General features: G+C 45.7%; 1 protein-coding gene across 1 annotated transcript; it reads right to left on the reverse strand.

Annotated features, from left to right (window-relative positions):
- Window positions 1-13317: 13317 nt before the first annotated feature.
- Window positions 13318-14110, reverse strand: LOC120581952 (proline-rich protein 23A-like). The gene has a single exon (XM_039836830.1). It carries the CDS (start codon window positions 14107-14109, stop codon window positions 13318-13320), a length of 792 nt encoding a protein of 263 aa, XP_039692764.1. The 5' UTR covers window position 14110.
- Between the last annotated feature and the right edge of the window lie 1627 nt (window positions 14111-15737).

Genomic DNA, 15737 nt, shown 5'->3' on the forward strand with positions numbered 1-15737 from the left:
TGTTATCCTTATCTGCCTGGTGGAATTGGAAAGGAAACCTCTTTCTCTCTCCCACATTCGATCCCCTCCCCACTCGTTTTCCCCTCCCCCAACCTTGGTGGTTTTCCTTCCAGATTCTTTTCTATGCATTTAAATAATATACATCATATATTATTTCTAACCGTAAAACCAACTCTTCAAGGAAAGTACCATTGTCTCCGTTTCACCGATGAGAAAACCGAAGTGAAGAGAAGCTAAGCAACTTGCCCAGGTTCGCACAGCTAGGAAGGAGCAGAGCTGAGTTTCAGATTCCGGCCTATGTGATTCCAGAGACTGACGGGAAAACCTTTTTCCTCGGCCACCGCCCTGACCCCTAGCAGGTCACAGACTTTGGTCTCAGTGAATTACAATGTGCTGCTCACCTGTTCTCCATCTTGATGCTCCTTCTCTGGGCTGTAATTATTTTTACCAAAGGGGTCACTCAAGGTGGGTATTTGATACACTGGGCCAAATGGAAGTTGCCCTGAATAAGTGGGGCAGAAGCTCTGCCCTGCTGCCTCCTTCTTGTCCCCTGACCTGGAAGCGCTGCCAACCTAACTGACATACTTGGACTATTTTCTGCTTTGCGCACACCAGAGGCAAACGGAAATAAGAAGTACCGGCGAGGGCAGCATTGCCACCCTTTCCCTAGAGTACGGTTGACCAACACGCACACACCCCAGACCACAGAGCACTTGGAGCTGAGTGTTCTTCCTATTTCGCCAAATAGAACATTGTCGTGAGCAGCAGCAGTTCAGCACAGAGGGTCAGGGCACTTACCACAGGTAGGAGGTCTGGGAAAGCAGCTGGTGGTAGCCTGCTCCTGCCTAGGAGACAAACCCAGTGGGAGGAACAGGCTCCTCGGGCCAGGAACTGCTGTGTGTAAGATACTGAAACTAAGTCTCACAATTGGCGTAGGCTGGAAACACAGAGGACTGGGAGAGGCAGGAGTCGAAGAGACATTACTTGATGGATTAAAAAAAAACAAATTCCAGTGCTGGGCTGGAAGCGTCTTAAAAAAAGGTAATGGGACCTTTTTTCCTGTTGAACTTTTAAAACTTTCTGACCCTGCACTTTGTGCTCAGTAGTTTATCAGGGATACTGGGGGCCAGGAGGGTAGCATGACTAAAGTTACTAGGACAAAGCTGGAGGCAGGTCAGCCCTCCACAGGGGAGTCCCAAGGGCCTGCAGGCAGCCACTGCCACCAAGAACTTCTAAGGCCAAGAAAGGGAAGCCTCGAAACCAAACAACCCTGCATGGTCCCAGGCAAATGTGTTCCTCATCAAGACAGATACAAACAAAGTTTATTAAAAAGCCTTCTAAAGGACATTCCAAATCACCAGCAGGCCTCTGTTAGGTGACTGTCCATTCTCCTGCGGACTCATTCCAGTCTCATTGGAGCTTTTCAAACACTGAGTCACCAATGTATCCAGGAAGGAAAATAAACAGGGGGCTTCAGCGGGCAGCCCTGTGGTTTCAGGGTGACCTCTCTCTCAGTGCAGGTCTGCGCTTTCTGACACTACAGCCTGCAGGGTTGCTAGGAATGACCCGGGAATCAAGTACAAACAGGGCAGTGAGGCCTCTTGGCCTATGGGGCAGGCACCCCCCAACCCCATGTTCTAATGGCAGCTCACCAGGAAGAGGAAGGGCCCCTGTGGTTGCAAACATGGTGGCTTGGTACCGTGGAGGGAGCTCTGGACTAGGAAAGTCATGTGCTGTTTGCGTTCTGGAAGGAGAGGAGACCTCTGCCTCCAAGTAACGGGTTTCCGCATCAGTAAAATTGGTGATTTCCCAGTAAGTAGGAGTGAGGTTACGCTCATGGAGGTAGACACCGGAAGTCTCAGAGCCAGTCCACATGTTTCCCAAAGCGTGCAAGGTTCCCAGTGGAACCCCAGGGTCCTCTGAGCATAGTTTAACATTCCCCTCCTGGTATTTAAACTAAGATTCTATGATTTTAAAATAATGTGGATATACAAGTGGACCAATAAGCAAATTGTGAACCACGGTATACTGCGGTACGAGGGACAGGGAGAACTCATGCTATTGATGTGAGCATCTGAGCTAAAGTCTAAACTATTAGCAAAGAGTCTGACACACAATTGGTACTTAGTAAGTGGTAGCTATTGTTATTTTTACTTGTTGGTTATGTCCTCTGGCCCTAGCACTGTTCAACATTTTCAGGAGACAAGGGGGTATCCAAGGAATAAAGGAGGGGAGGAGGAAGCGAGAGAGAGGGAGACCGTGGAAGGTAAAAAGAACTTCTTTCTTGCTGCTGATAAAAAAGACACTTGTGATGATTTATTGAGAGTTTTCCATAAGTGGCTCTTATATGTAGAAGTTATAGTTAAGTCCTGCCTGTGACAATCTCACAGTGTAGGTTGCCATGTTTCTTTTCTAATGGGGAGGAAACTGAAGCTCAGAAAGCTTCAGTGATTTCCCAAATCCCAAAGTCTGTGCTGTAGACTGAATTTTTGTGCCCCTTTTCTCCAAATTTAAATGTTGAAAACCTAATGCCCAGTGCGACAGTATTAGGAGGTGGGGCCTTTGGAAGATACTGGGTCATGAGGGCAGAGCCTTTATGAATGGAATTAATGACCTTATGAAAGAAGTCTGAGAAAGCTCCCTTGTACCTTGCACCATGTGAGGCTGTGGACCAGAAAGTGGGTTCTCACCAGACAACAATTCAGCTGGTGCCTTGATCTTGGACCTCGCAGTCTTCAGAATTGTGAGAAATAAATGTTTGTTCTTTATAAGCCACCCAGTTTATGGTATTTCGTTTTAGCAGCCCGAGCAGACTAAGCCTGTAAGAGAAGGATCTGGGACTCAGGCTGTCTAATACCAAAGTCTGGGCTCTTGGCCCCTAAGGATCACAGATCCTTATTTCTGAAGCGAGAGGAGCCCTCCTTCTAGGTCAAAGATGGTGGTGGTCTTGAAACACAGGAGCCCAACCAGAGCTGTCAACTGCGATGCTTAAGAATCCCTTCCTATCATGGTATTGTGGATAGCAGGGGTCCCCAACTCCCAGGCCACAGACCGTGTACTGGTCTGTGGCCTGTTAGGAACTGGGCCACATGGCAGGAAGTGAGTGGTGGGCAAGTGAGCAAAGCTTCATCTGTATTTGCAGCCGCTCCCCAGGGCAAATCACTGTCTCAGCTCACCTCAGATTATCAGGCATTAGAGTCTCATAGGAGCACTGGTCCCTGGTGCCAAAAAGGTCGGGGACAGTTGGTGTACAAGGTCAGGGGACGATTTCATCAGTTTTGGCAATCCCGGTTTTCTTGGTTCTAAACAAGTGGTTCTCAGCCCTGGTTGCACATTACCATCACCTGGGGAGCTTTGAAAAATCCACACACCACACAGGCCACCCAGACCAATTACATCGGGGTCTTGTTAAGCTCCCTGGTGATTCCAAAAAGCATCCAGGCCTGAGAACCTCTCCAAAGGGAAACTGCTGGCTTTGGAGCTCTCGTTCCCTTCCACTGAAGAGCTAGGGCTGGGGGCTGGGAGTGGAGGAGGTTTTGAGGTAGAAAAGGGCCATGGGTAGGGAGTCAGTAAAAGGGGAGAGATCAAAGGCTGACAAAAAATGTGTGCAGTGTGGACACTGAAGCCCAGACAGGTTAAGTAAGTGGATTCGGGGTGCATACAAGGTAAGTGGCAGAGCTGGAGATCACACTATTGAAGGTGGCAAAATGATTGAAATCTCTCGTTGCTGGGGAGATCCCAAAGGTAGTTTGGTGGTAGAGCTGCCCAGGACCTAGTTCTGCATCCGATTCTCTTCTCAATCCACTCTTTCTATCCAAGCAGACTCATCCATGCACAAGGCTTTCAATTTCTATTTTTAGAACAGACTGTTCTTTGGAGCCTTAAACCTATACTGCAGCGATTCATCTGACATCTCTCTCGAATGGTTCCAAGGCACCTATGGTTTTACCTGCCCAAGACTAAACTCGTAATCACTTCCATTCTCAGCTTGGTTCCTCTGCAGGGTCCCAAGCCCAACGAGTCATGCTCCTCCCTTGCTTACCTCCCAGGTGCATCACAGTGCTCTCAGTCTAACCTCAACGCCTGTCCATCCTTGGCTAAAGGGGTGCCTTTAGCCAAGTCACCATCATCTTTGGTAATTCATTCTTTTTAATTTTTTTGGTAATTTATTCTTGGTTACACGATTATTTATGTCTATGTCCCCCACTACCTTATACACTGTGTAGCGACTACCTTTTTTGATGACGTTTGTATCCCCAGCACCTAGCACCTTATTGAGGCTTCAGTAAACATTTGTTGATCCTAAAGTGGGAGAATAACTTCATTTTAAACTTTTAATTCTTTCTGGGGGCTGTTGATAGAATGGCTGTTCCATTAGAGCTTGCTGCTTTTCAGGCTGCAATCAGGGACGATGTGCTCAGATAACTGCATTCCATGAGGTCTGGGGGCAAAGAGGTCTTGTCTATGGAGGCTGAACAGAGGGCCTGAGGGGACCATGTGCTCTGAGATGAGACACAACCACACAACAAGGCAGGCGAATACACACACATAGACTTGTATCCATCCTCGGGCAGCTCTTGTCTGCTTTCTCCATAGACATTATCTTTATTTGGAGAATTGATTATGAAATCAATCCCTCACTATTTCTCCAATAATGTAGCTAATAAAAAGAAAAGCTATTTTGATGGTATCTGGTTTTCAGCTAAAAGGAGGGTCAAAACAGCAATTTTATCAGCTGCCCTTTGAAAGTGCTTCTCTTGGTCACAGCAGTTCACAAGGGAAACACAATGATTCCAGTCCCATTTTTGATATTGGCTCCTGCCTGAGGTGACAGATTATGTTACCTCTGGACCAGGACATTTGTGGATAGATAGCAAAATCAAGTCAAGGTCACATCATGCTGGCTCTGTCACCAGAACATGGACCAGCACCCTTCTCCCCTCCCCCATTGCCTGTTTCAGTGAAATGCCAGTCAGAATGGCGGGCGTCCGGGATTCTGGCAGAAGTGGGCCATGGGAAGAGGCCCAAGGCCCTGGGCTCTAGGTTTGAGCGCCTCTTTTAGAGCCTCCTCTCCTAGGAATCTTCTCCAAGAAAATGATCTCAGCTTCATGGCGGCAACTCTGTCAGTTGTTCCTGCCCCCAACAGATAGAAAAGCCCCTAAGGGCAGTGACCATGGCCTTTCCACTTCTACCCCCACTGTCTGGGCCTTTACGGGTGCATAGGAGTTTCTTGGGTAACGGGAGAGGTATGAAATTAAGTACTAAGAAATTAAGTACTAAGTCTACCTCAGGGACCTGCCACTTCCTGGCCGAGACCTTTGGGCAAGTTACTTAACATCACTGAGCCTCAGTTGTCTTACCTATAAGATGGGACCATAATTGTAGCTTTGTTATTTGCATAAGGTTTTTTTGGAGGAGGATTCAATGAGATAATGCATGTAAAGCACAATAATGCCAGTTTGTGGAATGAACAAGGGAGGGGGATGCCCCTCCTTCTTGGATCAGCAGGGCTGGGACACACTGGAACCCATTGGAGGTGGGATCTCAGACCTTTAAAGTTCACCACTCCTTTGCATCTAGTTTCCAAAATTAGAAAATAGAGGCCACTGCCTTTTACTGCCACGGCCCAGATTTAGAACCCACACAATATTGCAGATTAAATGTCACCAGAAGACATAGAAGAGTGTAGTGTCCCTAGCCAGCAGCTCTCTTATTGGCATATGTATCGTAGATACAAATAGTAAATTTTATTTATTTATTTTATTTAAGCATACTCTTTGGAACTCTTAATCCATCGAAGACGCATTTAAAGGAAACTCATCAATTGTTCTCAGGCACCAAAGAGTAAATAAAAGCACAATGCCTCATGTCTTAGGTTAAAAACTCTAACCACTCAGCTTTGATGTGCTAATAATCCCTAATGAGGCCAGGAAAACAGTGACTGCCTCAGCAAGTGCTCTAAAGTGGTTCTTGTGCACAGCCAGGCCCTCCTGTCACTGCTGTGAATACAGCCGGGAGAGGCCCCATCTGACAGAAAAGCCCAAGGTGTGGCCTGGCTTAGAAGAGCGCTGCCTATTTATGGCTGCTTCTTAGGCTGCCATCTTGTGGCAGTTGCTCTGAGGTGAGTCTGCCTGTGGGTAATGGGCTTCCCAACAAAGACATGGTCTCTGCTCTCATGTAATTTATATATCACTTGCATACGTTTGCATATGGGGCTCTGGGGTCCTAACTCCAGCTGTAGGAAAAGATGATCTCAGAATGGTACCTCCAAGTGGGACATCCAGGCCGGCACTGAGTGGCAGGTGTTCAGGTGACATGTCCAGGGTGATGCGGTACCAGGGCAATAGTAAGAGCTACCATTTATGGAGCACTTGCTACATGACAGATATGGCTAAGCACTTTCCATATATTATTCATTTAATACTAATGACAACCTTCTGGGCTAAAACCTGCTATTTCCCCATTTTACAGATAAAGAAACAGGCATGGAGAGGTTAAGGCACTTGCCAAAAGTTACAGAGCTCGTGTGTGGTAGAGTTGGGACTCAATATAAGTTCTTTCTGGCCCCAACACTTGTGCTCTAAACACTCCCTGTGCAGTCGTGGTTGGCTGTACAGCCACAAAGACCTGGGATCCTATCCTGGCTTAGCCACTTGGGTGATATATGCTCAGCTCAGTAACCTCTCCTACCACTGTCTCCCCTCTGCAAAATGGAGCTTCCTCACAGGGTTGTTGTAAGGATTAAATGGGATAATCAGCGTAGTTAGCTCAGTGCCTGGCACAGGTGAGGGTTCAGTAATGTGGATTTCTTCCTTCCCCCTTGGGAGGGGAGACATATGAGGGGCTACCTCCTTAGTCAGTTTCCTTTCTGTTTCAGCCTCTTCTCCCTCCTGTGGGCTCCACCTTTGCACCAACACCAGATCTTCAATTCCTGACAGTTTGATCCATTTCTCAGTTTAATCATCTTGGCTGTGTGGGAAAGGCAGCACTGCATAGTGTAAAGAGCCTTTGACTGAAGTTTTGGAGATTTTAGCTCTAGTCCAGTCTCAGGTCTGAGATTTGGGCAACTGCCTTGCTCTGGGCCTCAGTTTCCCTGTCAATAAAATGGAGGATTCGTCTATATGCAGGACCAATGTGCATATGTAGTCCATGTGCAGTCGCTCCATGGTTCTGTACCCACCGTAGACAGAATTAATCAACTGCAGCATCTTTGATAGTGACTGTGGATGTGGCTGCAGCTCTCTCCTCACACATGGAGGCAATCAGTGTTAATTGATTAGAATTGAAGTGACAATTAAAACCTCTCGGATATTCCTGGAACACTTAGTTGTCTGCTAAGGGTCTTTCCAGCTCTGACTCTACCACTGTAGTCTTTAGTGCTCTGAGAGACAGTGTAAAGAGCATGGGTCTGAAATGAGAGGGGTGGATTCTAGCTTTAGTCACCTCGCCTATCAGCTGTGTGACCTTGGGCAACTTGTTTACACCCTCTGAGCCTTGTTTTCTAATATATAAAAAAGGGAATCCTAACATATGCTCTGGCAGTTGGCATTGTAGTGAGACTGCAATCACTGTAGCCTTCCTGAAGGCAGGGCTTGGGTCCCTGTCAGTACTGCACCCCTGTGCCTAGAACAAGGTCTGGTCTGGAGCAGGTTCTCCATAAATTTGTAGAATTGAAGCACAGTAAAATATGAAACCTGTAGAAATGGAAGGAACTACAACCCAGTGAAATACATGCCTTGAGAAGTGGTTCTGTCTATGGAGCATAAGGCAGACCAGGGAGCCCTTCCAACATGCAGACTCCTGGACTCTATGACGGGGAGCCGATCCAGTCATCCACAGGTTCAGCAAGCTTTCCTGGGAATTCTGCTGCACGTAGTATAGTCCTGCATCCACTCTGTGGGAAATACAGCTCCATAATTGGGAGGCTCAGAGTGGAAGTTAAAGTAAGCAAAGACACCTTGGTTTGCTGCCAGTTGTTCTCCAGGAGTTGAGTTTCTACTTTGGAGTTCCTGGAGCCACCGCATCTGTGAGGGTCACCTGGAAGGATGGCTCCCTCCACCCTTCATTGGCTGCCTCCTGGAAAGTCCTGATCTTCACCTGACTGATACTCAGGTTTCTGTGCTCTGACCTGCGAGGTCCACATGGATAGCAGTCAGGTCAGGAGCATTTCTTCTTTTATCTCAAGTAAATGGAAATGTTGGGGGTCTAGGTTGCCAGTGATGCTTATTACCAATTATCCTGTGTGGATTATGTGTCGCTTTCCTCAATTCCACCTACGGCCTCAGACCAAGATCCTTGAGGAAAGGCAACCAGGAGACAGGCTGGCTAGGGCTTGGTTGGGGTATTCTGGTTGAGGTGGGGTGTGTGTATGTGTGCTCTTGCGTTTATGTGCGGGGGTGGGGAGAGAGAGAGAGAGAGAGAGATTGATTGAGAGAAAGAGAGACTGAGAGAGAAGGAGAGACTTAGTTCTGATTTTGGTTGTCTACAGGGTTCCCAAAATGGCTGAGTGGAAAGTGAAAAACAGTCAAATATTGAGGATTTTTTCCCCTGCATGTTGCTAAACATAGAGATCTCCTCAAACGTCCATGTATAAGGTGGAAGTTGAAATATTTCATTATGTTTTAGGATGTGATAATGCAGCTTGCAAGTAGATAACTTATTAAAATGTACTTTTGGATGCTATTATTTTACTTCACTGTCATATTCATCATTGTTAACATCATCATCATTTAGGCTGAATTTATGAATTATTAAGAGATAGTTTGATTTTTGGACTCATTAAAAATTCAAAATAAATCCAATTTAAAAAATTATGGTTTTTTTTTACTTTTCCTCCCAGGGCCTTTTCCCATAGGTAATAAGTTCATTAACTTCATGGACTTCTTATAAGGGCTGAACAAGTTTATGTGAAATGTGCTTACTACAGCACCTGATAAATTCTCATAAAAAGATGCTCATTTTTCTTTACTACTACTACTACTATTACTACTACTACTACTACTACTACTACTACTGATACAATACTGTTAATATAAATCTAACCGGAGTAACCCCTTAATTATTCCGAACCAGTTGGGAATGAGCTGTCCTACAGATATTAAATTCTCAGCCAGATGAACTCATACTTTAAGAGAGAGTTTTGTACTGTTAGCTACCTGGGACATGGAAGCCATGCTGGACTCCCTTGCCTTTATAAATAAAGCTCGATGGGCGCAGCTTACTTTTTCCCTGAGCTCCTGGGATCAGAATTCAGAACACCAGCTGGTGATTATCAGGCCACTACATGGCCCACAGCAAGTGCTTCGTGAGTTCTTTTTCTCCTTGGTTTTTATGGTGTCCCCCTTTCCATTCAGATATTCAACTGTCTCTGCTTCAAAGAATCTTCTCTACTCTTCCTTCTAACTTGCTATAACAAATCCGTCAGGCCCTAGGGACAAGAAAGACAGCTAATGCTGTTAAACTTGGTGAAAAGTAAGAGTAAGTATATCCAATGGCAGAGGGCTGCTTTTGCTTAATCCTAGGTTGTTAGTGATGTTCTGGAGAGCAATGATTGTCATGTAAGTATCTGCCTGAGAAGCAAAGTGTTACCTGGACTTTACACTCTAGTGAGACAAGGAAGACCCTCTGAATCCAGTGTAAGAGCCCTGATTCAACAACCAGCCTCTTGGCTTGGGCTCTCTGCTGCCCTAGCTTGCTTAGCCTGTCTCAGAAGTAAAACCAGATGGCCAGAGTAGGTTGTGAGGGAGACCCACAAAAAGACCCCAGGGAAAACTGAGCTCCTGGTTCCACCCACTCCTCAACTGCTTCTGAATAGGTTCATCCATGAACAAACCCTCAAATTCCTTTTATCTTCCAATCACCAAGAATCTGATCCTTTATTTAGTCCTAAAACTTAGAAACTAATCTTTTATTTATCTCTACTGTAATCCCACTTCAGGCTGTGTATGGAATATACTACTTGGGAACAAACTTCTAAGATTTCAGAAAGACCCTCAGTCAGGGAAGTGCAAGGGCTTAGGAGGGAAAGTAAAACCAGGGCCAGGATGTTTTGGTTCTATGTGCGAATTGGAGGAAGAACGTGGCTCATTGGTCTTGTGTGGTGGAGAATGAGACAATGCAAGCTCCTTCATCACCAAACCACAGCAGAGGGTGGGAAGACGGGCCAGTAAGATGTCAGGCCCCAGCAAGGCAAGCTAGTTGAAACAATTTTCCAAGTTTCCTTTAAAGCTGCTGGTTCAGCTCTCAAGTCAGGGCAAAGAATCACTGACATGCTGCTTGGACATGCTGAACACTCCCAGACATCTATCAACCTGGTTTCGCCACCCCAAACCCAACCCAACATGGATCTGGGGCAAAACTGCATGGCAAATGTGACAGGGGTACCAGCCCACATGCCCCACCCCATCCAACCATCCTTAGCAGGCCTATTCCCACCATGGCCCTGAGAGGACTGACTTGCGCGCAGAAGTTTCCAAACCACCATCTCTGCTCTCATTCTTGTATTCAAGAAACATTTCCTGAGTGCCTACCATGTTCCAGGCTCAGGGCTGGGGCTGGCCATTCAGTGGCGAACAGGGCACTGTCCTCACAGAGTTAACAGACCCTGCGGGGAAAGCAATCAGATACTGAATAGTCATTTAACTAAAACTATGACAGAAGGAGGGGGAGGGGCCACGCTGGGGGTTTGGGCGTCAGAGGCTAGTAAGCTGAGCAAGAGTTAGCAAGGTACAGAGTTGGGGGTGTGTGTCAAGGAATGTCTTCACGAACTCCTCCACTCTCTTTGGCTTTTTGGCTTCCTCATACCTCCGTTTGCTCCTGACTCGGGCTTTGGGACACTTAGCATACATTCATAACTCTTATTTCTGGAAACTGCCTTTGGGCCCAAGTCCCTGGCATCACCCCCAGAACCAGCTAGATGGTCTGTCCCTTCTCAAGCTCCTTTCTGGGGAGGCAGCTGCCCAGTCCTGGTCCTTCTTTTACCAATTCACTCTTAGGTACTCACACATTATTGATTCACACACCATGTCGGCTTGATTCTACGTGGCTTTCTCAGCACCTGCTGGCCCCACAGGGGAGTCAGCGCACTTTGTTCACATATTCTCTCCCTCAAAAGTTCATTTCTTCACCTCGCCAGTGTTCCCTTGGCCAGGGCCAGGATTTGCTCTGGGCCCTGGCTGAGTGCTAAAGGGGAGCTTGGAAGAAGGCCATAGGAGTGGAGTTTAGGGAAGGCTTCCTGGGAGAGTCAGGTCTAAGAGGAGTTTGCCTAAATGATGATGATGTTAACAATCTTACCAGAAATTAGGAAATTACAACTTTTAAAAATGAGATGTCATTGACAATTTAAAGTTTGGTGATAATGGTGTGGTGAAAGACTGCTAGAGACTGTTTAAACTCTGCAGCCACTCTAGAGAACAATTTGGCAATATCTAATAAAACTATAAATGCATATATCTTGCCATCCATCAATACAATTTATAAATATATTTTGTAGAATAACTTTTCCTTAGGTGCATAAGATGATTAGGGTGAGGATTTTTACTACAATATTGTTTGTGATACTAAAAACTATAAACATAAATATCCATTGATAAATTAATGAATAAAATGTGATATATTCATATGATAGAAACTGAAATCTTTAGGAGAAATGAACCATATATAAGTGATGATTTCAAAGATAAAGTCGAAAAAGTAAACTGAACAAAATGCCACTTATGTAAATTTAATTATCAATAAAACAACATATTGTTTACATATAACTATACATATGTACATGTAGCATTCATATATATTGACTAGAATGATACCCGCCAAATTTATATGAGAATCCTTTGGCAATGGTGGGGAGGGGAAAGGAAATGCGGATCAAAGGATATGACTACATTATCTATAAAAATTATTTATAGTGAAACCAAGATTACAGAAATAATACATAGTGGGCTCATGAGCATGAAAATATGCTCAATGCTTAATAAATTAGACCAAATGTCTACACTGCTTAGCTGAGTTCATTCTAGTGAGTAGCTGTTTTTATCACCCTGAGAAGAAATCAAGGCAAAGCCTAGACTGCCATGAAATTGAAAAATACCTATTCGATTGTTAACGTGTAGGAGAGTATGCCATTGTACATACTGTTTCTGTAGCGAACCAATGTCATAGCTTTCTCCTTTCATTAAATATTGCTTTCACTAATTTTATATTTTAATTTTAGAAATATTTCCAAAAAGTCCAATGCATTACACTTATGTGTTGTTTATTCAATATGCATGTATCTTGATTGACTGGGCCCAAGGAAAGCTGTTAGGAAAGTAAGAAGAGAAAAAGAAAATTGGTAATCAGACTTTATCCAAATATTTAAGTCCTACATGAAGAAAATTATAATTACTTTATTGCTAGTCATAAAGACTAGAATAAATAGAGATGAATATCAAGATAAAAAGGACCAATATAGTGAAGTTGTGATGGACAGTGTGATGCATCATTCTTCTTCAATGAGAGTTGTTCCCGTTACTGCTAGGAGTGCTAAGGACAGAAAGCCTTCAACTGTCACACCCTTTAGAAATGGTCTCAGCAGAAGAAAGCTGCCTAGACCAGGGCCATGGCCCTGCCCTCCTTTCTCACATCCAGTGACTGATCAATGAGGGAACTGGGCTATTTCAGCCTAACCTGGGACAACTATGACCAGCCATTCTAACTCCAGAGCTCCCAAAGAAGTTGGCTGAGGCTGTTTTGGACCTGGAGCCCTCAACTTCTCCCTGTTTACTTTGCTTCTCCTTCACAAGTCTCTTCTTAATAAGTATTGTGCATGCTAAATAAAAATTGGTGATCAGAAGTACCCCAGAGAACATTAGGGAAATAGACAGGTAAATTCATAACTACAAAGAGAAAAAACAACTTGGAATAGAGAGAAAGGAGAGATGCATGGGGGAGTTGATGAGAAAAAGGAAATAATTTGGGAAAAACGATTGAAACGAGTTTAAGATAAGAGAGCGGGTGAAGTAAGAATGGAGTTGACTGAAGGTGACAGAGATGGAAAAAAACAGCTCATGGAGTAGAGGCAAAGGATCTAAAAATCCATGTGGTCTATATGTGGTCTACTCTCTTTGCTGAAGGTCCTTACCAGAATTTGCTTTTTTAAAATGTCCTTGCCTGCTATTGAGCAGGCATTTTGCTAAAAAACAAAAACAGAACAAACAAAAACCGCAGCTGCCCACCGTACGAAGATAATTCATCTTTGCGTGGTGGTTAAGTGCTCACAGTGGGTCTCGGTAGATCACTAGCGCCGGAAGCCGGATGGCAAGGGAATGTGGGGGCAGTTCACTCCTGGAACAGGCGTCTCCTCGCCTTACGCGCAGGGCCAGGAGGGCGCTGGGGGCGCGCATGGGGACCCGGACTCGGAAACGGAGGTAGAGGTTGGAGTGGTGAGCTCGGGAAGGGCTCCAGAAGGTGAAAGTTCAGGTCGAAATAGGGACCAGGAGAACGTCTCTCTGGACTAGGGGTGGGGGCCCGAGACGCGGATTCTAGTATGGGGCTGTACGGGTGGGGGCCGATCACCCATCTAGCTGAGCGGTAGAACCCGGCGGCTGAGCCGGGTGCAGGGTCCATCCAAGGCGGCGGGAACTCGTGGTCCGCGTCCTCCTCATAGGCCTCTTCTTGGGCGGCGATCTCTGGGACACATGCGCAGAAGAATCCCTGTTGGACGGCAATGTCTTCCACGGGAGCGCACAGGGGAGTGCCAGGTTCCAGACCCACAGGCGAGTGGCCCTGCCCTCCTGAGCCTTCGTCGCCAGAACCCAGGAGGGCCTCGGGGACCAGCATGAGGTTATGCTCTCCGAGAGACACTTGCAGGACCGACGTTGGCTCGGGCTCCAGCACCAGGTCGACGTCGTCCAGGGGCAGCTGCAGGGCACAGCCCGCGGCCAGGACCACCACGGAAGTGAGCGCCCCTGAATTCGGCGGCCCCGTGGGGTCTTGCAGGCTGGACGCCGTCCCGGACTCGGGGCCCGCGGGCTCTTCGGTTCGGCGGCGCTTGGCGGGGCCAGGTTCTCCTGGCTGAGGTCCCCACCCGGGCGCAGGGTAGGCGTTGGGGCTGCGGAGCCGGCTGCCCATCCCTTCGATGGCTCTGAGGATGGCGCTCCCGGGGCCTGGAGAAGGAGTGTCACTTAGTGACAGATCTCGATGACAAGTGAGTAGGGCTTGCGCGCTTGAGGCTCAGGATCGTGCGACAGGAGGCGAGCTCCTGGGCGCCTGCTGGGAGGTGGGCAGTCTCAGCTTCTAAGGGAGCCGCGAAGGGCGCAGAGCTTGGCCTCGCGCAGTGGTATCTTTCGCTCCTCACACCGACCCGTATGCGCACCGGATGATTAACAACGTGAGATGTCAGGTGACCTGCGACCGCCAGGACGTCTCACTACAAGCCCCTCCTCCTGCCAAAGAAAGCAGCAGGTTTGGAACAGTGTAATAGTAGGCTAGGTTTTCCGGGAAGTATAGGGGATTCTCCTGGATACCCGCTGTGGGCCCCGTGGCCTTTATTCTTGTGTATTGTGTGTGCGTGTTGGGGGCGGGGGAGGGAGGAGGGAATAGCCAAAACGCAATCTCATAAACTGCTTGCTTACTTTTAGAAGTAGCCCCTGTCTAATATTTTCTAAGATTTTCCCGGAGGCTATGAAGAGCCTTTACCATATCTCCGACCACTCTTTCCCCTGCCCACGAAATGGTTCTTGAATTTGTTTGTTTGTTTTTTTTATTCAGGAGAGAAATTAGAAATGAAAATTTTTAAATAAAAAAGCTTTAAAAAATAATCAAGTGAAACTGCATTTTTTTTTGTTAGAGGTCAGGCTGTGGTAATTATTAATAACAGCAGCAGAAATTTATCTCAAGGTTAACTTTTTGTACCCAAGGTTAATTTGCCATCTGACTTATATTATATACCGAGTGTTATAAAAATTAGTTTATTCAGTCCTCATTTAGTGAAGCTCAGAGGAGAGAAGGAAATTTTATAAAATTAAATATTTGGTATGCGTTGGATTTGGGAATTAAATACTGACATGTTTAACTTAAAAACAGAGATCTTCGGCTTTTTTACCTGTATGTTTAGGGCAAAAAATCCAGACATGGATTGCTGGGTAGTAGTGTGGTGCTCTAACAATAAAAGATAAGGCCAAACTATTTTCTTAAGTATTTGTCCTTATTTATATTTCTGTTATCTGTGGGTAAGTGTTCCCTATGCACCACATCCTTGCCAACACTTAGTATGGTTAAATTTCTAAGCATTTTTCAGCCTGATGGTGTAAAATGCTATTTCATCATGTATTTATGTTGTATTTCTGATTACTCATGAGACTGATCATGTTTTCATATATGTATTGGCCATTCATGTAACATCTTCTGTGTAATATGCCTTTTCATTATAGTTGTCTTTTCTTTCTGAATATAAAAAATATTTTCTTTGAATTTGGTGTTTGGTGGGTTTACAGTAATCTGTCTAAATGTGTATTTTTTAATTTTTCAATCTTGAAAGTTGTGCTTTCTGAATGACGACACTATACTTACTATATTTCGGAACTGTGTATATTCTTAGAAATATGCTCCCCCCACCCTTCAATGCTGAAAGTTTTGCCATTTCTATCTGCCATGAGATCATGAAGACTAATCTCATCGTACCTTTTCCTCTTGTTCATGGTAGGAATCTGTTCATCCCTTTTATCCCAGGTTTAAATCTTCAAATGCTCAGTGCATAG

This window comes from Pteropus medius, unplaced genomic scaffold, assembly GCF_902729225.1.
Source record: "Pteropus medius unplaced genomic scaffold, Ma_sr-lr_union100, whole genome shotgun sequence".
Classification (NCBI taxonomy): domain Eukaryota; kingdom Metazoa; phylum Chordata; class Mammalia; order Chiroptera; family Pteropodidae; genus Pteropus; species Pteropus medius.